This window comes from Teleopsis dalmanni, chromosome X (assembly GCF_002237135.1).
Source record: "Teleopsis dalmanni isolate 2A chromosome X, ASM223713v2, whole genome shotgun sequence".
In the NCBI taxonomy this organism is placed as follows: domain Eukaryota; kingdom Metazoa; phylum Arthropoda; class Insecta; order Diptera; family Diopsidae; genus Teleopsis; species Teleopsis dalmanni.
The window spans coordinates 89777334-89784448 of record NC_051848.1 but is presented as its reverse complement, the minus strand read 5'-3'; the positions used below and the strand labels follow the sequence as shown (position 1 = coordinate 89784448).

At 28.0% G+C, this 7115-nt stretch overlaps 1 protein-coding gene across 2 annotated transcripts; it reads right to left on the bottom strand.

Annotated features, from left to right (window-relative positions):
- Positions 1–249: 249 nt before the first annotated feature.
- On the bottom strand, positions 250–6097 carry LOC119688080 (ectonucleoside triphosphate diphosphohydrolase 5). Of its 2 annotated transcripts, none has more exons than XM_038102715.1 (7): positions 5799–6097; positions 2079–2223; positions 1874–2017; positions 1645–1724; positions 1021–1583; positions 608–950; positions 250–538 (listed from the first exon to the last, which is right to left on the bottom strand). In XM_038102715.1, exons 1-7 carry the CDS (start codon positions 5829–5831, stop codon positions 449–451), a joined length of 1398 nt encoding a protein of 465 aa, XP_037958643.1. In that variant the 5' UTR covers positions 5832–6097; the 3' UTR covers positions 250–448. The 2 variants fall into 2 exon arrangements, with proteins under 2 accessions (XP_037958643.1, XP_037958644.1); XM_038102716.1 differs by lacking the exon at positions 5799–6097 and adding an exon at positions 2294–2460.
- Between the last annotated feature and the right edge of the window lie 1018 nt (positions 6098–7115).

Sequence of the window (7115 nt, the reverse complement as noted above, 5' to 3'; positions counted from 1 at the left end):
AGTAAATGCAGTGTGAACATAACTCAATAGCTATATTTTATATAAAATTTACAATAAAATTAATAACTAATTTTCATTATTATTTACAAGTAAACAAGTTTAGATAGTTAACATATGAATATGTTTATAAAACATGATATTAAAAAAAGAATTGTGTTTATAAGAAATTTTTAAATTCGTTTAACACATATGTATAATTTTAAATTTTTAAGTTTTCTAAAAAAACAATATTTTATATTAATAAATCGTTTGACCGTGAATTTAAATTCAGTAAATTAAAGTGTTTATTTAATATTTTGCATAGTTAGCTAGCTAAGGCACGCTTGTTTATAAATTTTTTAAGTAAAATAACCTTAAAATTTAAAATTTTTCTAAAATACATTTACACATTAAATTTTAAATACGCCAATTGATTTTTCTTCAAGCCATCACTTATAGCAGGCATCGCTTAGGAATTGAATTTTTCATCACTTGTAAGAACATTATAAGCACAACCCAGTGCCCATGAAATTTCATGATCATCAATTTTTTTATAAAGCTGTAAAAAAACAAAAAAAAAAATTAATTAGGAGCTTGACTATATATGGGTTTTTTTATTTTATTTAACCTTTATTTTTTTGGCATCAGACAAGCCAAATCCTTCCCTGAGTAGCACAGAAATATATGACAAATCGAAACACATAAATGGTTGCTCATCATTCGGTGTGGCACATACATCTTGAGCTTTTTTACGATAAGAATCAACACTTATTTCACCACCAGCAAATGGGTCAATTAGACCTGATTCTATTGCTCGATCAAAATAGTAACTGAACGCTGCAACTGCATGATGTTTAAGTGTTACAGGTTTGGGTTTCACTAATGGCATCACATGACTTTTTATTAGATCTATACAAGCCTCAAAGTCAACGACTGGATTTTCTTGAGTGGATTTAGCATTATCTTTACCACTAAATAAAATAGAACAGCTCACATATTATTTATCACACTTATGATAAATAATTAAAATAAAAACTTTACCTAATTTTGTACTCCACATTTGCATATGTCCAGGTCCGATTACTTATAATTGGATTAACACATATCGACTCTACAACAGTTGCATCTTTTGCGTATCTTTTTGTGAATACACCATGTCTAGCTGCCATTAAACCCAAACCCAAATAACTATGTGTAAATACACTAACCTTTCTGTTTACCGTAGTTACTTCATGCATATATTTCTCATAAACAGGCACCTGATCCGGATCTGTTGGAGCGAAAGTAACTTGTGTACTCCCACCACCCAAATCCAATGCAGCTGCTTGATTTGCTTTTGACAAACGCCCAAGTAAAAAGTTAACGGTAAACCATGAAAAAATACCCTCATCGATGCCTTCCATTATTTCGACAGCATTCATATCTACACTAAATTCAGATTTAGCAAATAAATCACGAACCGCATTAAGCAAATTTTCTGCTTTGCTCTGTGGTAATAAACGCAATCCAGCTGTAGCTTTCAGTACTAGTGGAGTAGAGGACCATTTTTCTTTTGGTACAAACTCTTTTGCTTCATCAAGTAGTAATTTAATCAGATGCGCTCCCTAAATCATTAAAGAAAATTATTTATTATAATTTTAAAACATTGTAATAAAGCCATTTAACCTTTGCTGGATTGTCAGCAAAAGATGATAGACCTGGTTTCCTTTCTCTGAAAAGCTCATCGGAGAGCACCAATTTGTTATCTGTAAAGAGATGAAAAATTTATTGGCTCGACACTTGGATACAAAAATTTTTTTTAATAATATAATTTAAATAAAAACAGTTAAAATACTAAAATGTTAATTTTCTGTAATGAAGCGGGAAATGAATGGAAGGAAAAAATAGTGCTTACCAATGAAGCTTTTATCGAATTTATATGCCAAAACTCGGCTTCCGGTTGATCCGGCATCTATAATGACTGCATATTGATTTTTACTATAACCAAATTTAGAAGCCAGACGTACTAAGAATGAACTGCTTGTATCAATATATAAACCTTTTAAGATAGATATTATTAACATAACCCACGATTAAAAATATAAATCAAAATTACATACCAAAACAAATGAGCAATAAAATAACAGAAACTATTAAGCACAAAAACGATAACTTTAGGCCTTTCGGCATTCCATCAACAGCAGAATTACTTCCGGAACGGCGTCGGCTGGATGGAGGACTGGGCTTGTCCTCACTTGTACTTAGCTGAAATATTTACCAAAAACACGTTATTCAATAAAAATTTTTTAATGAAATTATTTTATTTAATTCGCACCAATTCGTACTCGAAATGCATCGCTTTTCAATCATTATATATTCTACTCGTTTGCTTAAATTGTTGAAATTTATGAGCAAAAGATTATTTCTTCTAAAATTTTTGAGCAACTAAACAAACAACTTCATTTCTTAAATTTTAAGTTTTCTACAAATTTTGAACACATCTGTCAGAGAATGTAAATATTTTTCGTTTTCATAAATTTTGATTTGTGTTGTGTTGATTTTATTGTATAAAGTATTGCCAACAAAAAACGAAAAATATTTGTATTTTTTAAATAACACAAATAAGAAATTTTAGAATATACCAACATCATGACTCTAATATTTACTTATTTTATTTACTAAACAATATATAAATATTAATATATTTATTTTTATCTGTATAATTAATTTGTCCACTAACGAATAGCTAAAAGACAATACGCTGCAATATCGTAAGCCTTATAGTATAGTATCGATAATCTAATGTACAGTACAAACCGGTATACTAGCAGTTTTCTTTGTACTTTTGGGCAACGCAATTAACAATTCTATCAATTTCTTATTTTGCTATTGAGAATTTAATAAAAATACCAAACTCATTTAAAAGATGCGTACATTAGATATAATATGTAATATCGAAATAAGAAAAAACTTACAAACATATTTGGTAGAGTACACCTACATGGCAATTCTGGCAAAGATCATTAAAAGTCTTGCATAAGATCTTTGTAAGACCGATTGTAAGACCGTTTGTACGGTTTTAGCTATTTTGGCACAAAACTCTTTCTAAAAAAGTTTTATCATTTGTAATTCGTGGTAAAATTATTTCATTTCTTTCATGGTGAAATTAAACACAGCTGTTAATTGCTACAGCAGGCAAGTAAACAATTGAATTTTAATACAAATCTGATGGTAAACCACAAGATCTATATTTCATTATTATTATTATTTATACATACATAATTTTTTACTGAATTTTACTTAACTCATGATAGAATTGGTAACAACTATTGCTGCATTAACAACATCCGTGGCAATTAATTAGTTTTAAGATTATAGCTTAAATATATATATACAAATAAATAATTGTTAAAGAAATAAATAAAACACCGCTGACAGAATATGAAAGATCTTTCAAAAAATATTTCGCAATAATTTTGAGTGTGATGAGCTGAAGAACCATTGCCATACCTGCTAGTGTAATCTGTAATTTCGAGCAATACAATTTCACAATTTAATCAATTTTTTCACGTCGTTATTGAGATTTAAATTAAAAAGATGTTTTTACACCTAAATACTCTTGACTAAAAGTGTAGCTTACTATCTCGTATCAATATAAGCAAAAATATACAAACCAACGTTTTACGGTATATCAGCAGCTACGGATCGTGCGAATTAAAGAAGCTATTAGAATTAGTGAAAATCTTTCTAAATGTCTTTGAAAAAATATTTTCAAATTTTAAAAATTTAACAGCACAATAATGGATACTTTATTTATATACATGAAGACAAATGTAAAAGTAAAATGCAATCTTTCATTTGCAGTATTAAAAGAAAATAAAAAGGCCGACTCATTCTTAAGCATTTTATCCATTAAACACACATGCCAATTAAATGTTCTAAATATTTAAAGTTATAGTCTTTCTTTTTTTAATACTAGTTTAATTCATTTTAGGAAGTGTTTAAAATTAAATTCATGACCTGTTCAAGTTTCTTTAGAAAATTCAAATTCCAATTGAGTGTTCAACTTTGATATATATATGTAATTAAATCATTCTAATTATAAATATTGTTTTAAATGTTCAAAATAAAAACGTTTTGTAAAATATCTGACTGAGAAAATACGTGCCAACAGTCATGTAATTGTAAAAATGGGTACGCATATAGAAACTAGTTCGCTCGCTATAAACAAAAAAGCAGAGAACTAAACAAAAGTAAGCTCATTACTTGTTAATAATCTATAACTTGCAAAACTGGCTAAGTATGGTTTTAGTTTTATACTATTGTATTTGTATATTTCGTATTATGATTTGATGGTTTTTGAATCGATTCGATTATTAATGGGAATTAGCAAAAGAACTGAGACCTATTGTGATATAGGAGAATACATATTTTGAAAAAACTTAAGAACACTGCGTGCACGTACTATACGATATTGATGTTGTACCGTACTGTATTTCATAAATCTGCGCATATCTCTATTCGTTTGCTTCCCATAATATTTGCGAATTTACGTTATATATAAAGTTACGTTAAGCCTAATATACTTCGACAGCTTCTTTATTCTAGATGTTATAAATTTACGTTATTTGGAATACACATTATTTATGTATCTCTTATGTTATTATAATTCTCTTACATTTTTTTTCTAATAAGTAATATCAAATATCATACTGCCACTTTTCTAAATCTTAACGCGCACATATTACGTTAGTTTTAATACAATAAATCTCAAAGAGATGATGTTTTAGTTGATGTTTTAAAATTTAAGCTATTCTGCCTCGTTATATCATACGGTCTATTTACCTCAATGTTGCATATTATGACATCATATGGTTTATGTACCTCAGTGTATTATATTACATGATACCTATTAGCTAATTTAATATTGGTTGAACACTATTCGTATAACACTATAAAGTTGTTTATACTACTTTAAATGTTAACATCATAACATTCTCTATTTCAATTATATTATATAGAATAGAAGTATAAGTTCTGCTACAACCGAACTTATAACGCCAATACACGTTGTGAATTTATCTTATCAAATAATTCACCAGTGATAGTACAGTGAGTATGAATTTTAAAAAATTGAAAGCCCTTGCACTTAGAATTAATTGATATTTCATCATTTCCGTGTTTTTTAAATAATACTGGAACATAGCAAATTAATAGTAATAATGACTATTGTATTATATCGCGATGGCCGGCAGTGTTACCTGGCAACCGAAAAAGAAGATAAAGCATTTCTAGCTTTATCTAACTGCTAAAAGTAAATATGTAAAATGGCCCAAGATGACTTAGCACATTAGCAAGTGCTTATACTTAAACAAAAAACGTGCTCAAGCTTAAACTCAAGCTGATGTCTTAAAATAACAGTTACGTTTATTTGTTTTTAATTTCGTATGCACATAATATACAAAAGGTGAAATAAATGCTGAAAATTGCATAGACACATAAAATTTAGAACTAAATCTGCTATAAATTAGAAGCATAGAATTATTTATATTCATTTAAAATAATAGTTCTGTATTTACGTTTTAAATATTTTAAAAACAAGTTGTTATAGGAAACTTGTTGCATTTTAATTTTGCTTATGATATTATTGATATAATGTTAGTAAATGAAATGTAATTTATTAAAGAAATTTCTTATTTTTATCACAATATCGTTTCTAAACAATAATTCGTTTTAATTCGCATTAGTTAAAGATGATTAACAAACAAAAACAAAAGAGTGGGAAAAGCATTTCGTTTAAATTTCTCACTATATCAACGATATCTTATATGTCTACTTACTTTGTTACGATTGCGGACATTAGGTGAGGACATTTTGTTATTGCTCTTTATTTGTTGTTGCTTCGTGTTCGCAATTAATTATGTAAAAGTTAATTAAGGGTCAATTTAATGATGCTTACTTGTGCGCAAAAGGCACCTATAATTTTCAAATACCAAATTCGTAAGAATTGTTTATATTCATCCCGTTTTGTAATAATTTCGAAGCAACTTTTAAAGCACTACTTCAAGCCCACTTGCAGGCATAAGACTACCGGTACTTCTAACACACAACTCAACAAAAATAAAACCTAATGAAAATATTACTAAATTTTGCTTTTTATTTGTAATTACAATGACATTTAATTCAACACAGTTCTGGTAACATGGTGATGCCACTTTTTTGCGACACGTTAAACTATTAAAAAGGTTTATTACGATTACAATTTCCAAGATGTTGTGACATGACAATGTAGCTTTTTTCAATATGCTAAATGTCGATACAGCTTGATTCTCAAAATATCGGGTTTAAAAGTTGTAAGTTATTTAAATGAAAAATACCAACAACAACGAGTCGCGTCAGATGATTACTTGTTGTGAATACAATCAATCTGTAAATTGTGTGTATTAATTATAAAACTATATTACGTTTTTAGGTAATCCATATAAAAATTCGCTACTTCAATTTGAAATATAGGAAAAACCCACAATTGTTGCCCATAGAAAACTGATATTTTGCCAAAAAATTATACATAGTGTATATATAAAAATTATGAGTATTTGTATGAATTTTATACGACGTATTTACATTTTTGAATATTCAAGTAGACATAAACACTATTTAAAATATTAAATAAGAATTAGAATCATTTCCAACACTTTTACGATTTTTCAAGTGAAGTTCGTTAGTTCGCAAGAGTTCGCTTTGGTATGGATGCACCTTGACGTATTTCTACAAGGAATTTTAGTGAATTTAGTTATTCCGAACAACTTTTTCCATTAAAAAGTATTGTGCCTTTTAAAGTATTGAGTTTTTACATTAATTATTTAAACAAAAATATTAATAAATACAATTTTTGAAAGTATTATTTAAAATTTTTAAATTGATTACGTCATAAACGATCATACACGCAAACTGAATGCATCAGATTTTTATTTAAATCAACATATAGCGTATTAGAGGGAGTTGGTCAAAACAATCGGTTTTACTAAAATCAATCATTGAATGGGAATACTTTTGAACTGATAACCGTGCTTAATTAACCTATCAATCTCTAGCGATATCAGATTTCTTAAGAACTTCTTATCAGAGTTCTTAAACTTGTATTATTGAGACAGAGT

Excerpts from the sequence above, each read along its gene's own strand:
- LOC119688080 (XM_038102715.1), bottom strand. The coding sequence starts at position 5,831 with ATGTCCTCACCTAATGTCCGCAATCGTAACAAA. Across the intron at positions 951-1,020 it reads AATGTGGAGTACAAAATTAG|TGGTAAAGATAATGCTAAAT; the intron begins GTAAAGTTTTTA and ends TATTTTATTTAG. Across the intron at positions 539-607 it reads CTGATGCCAAAAAAATAAAG|CTTTATAAAAAAATTGATGA; the intron begins GTTAAATAAAAT and ends GTTTTTTTACAG.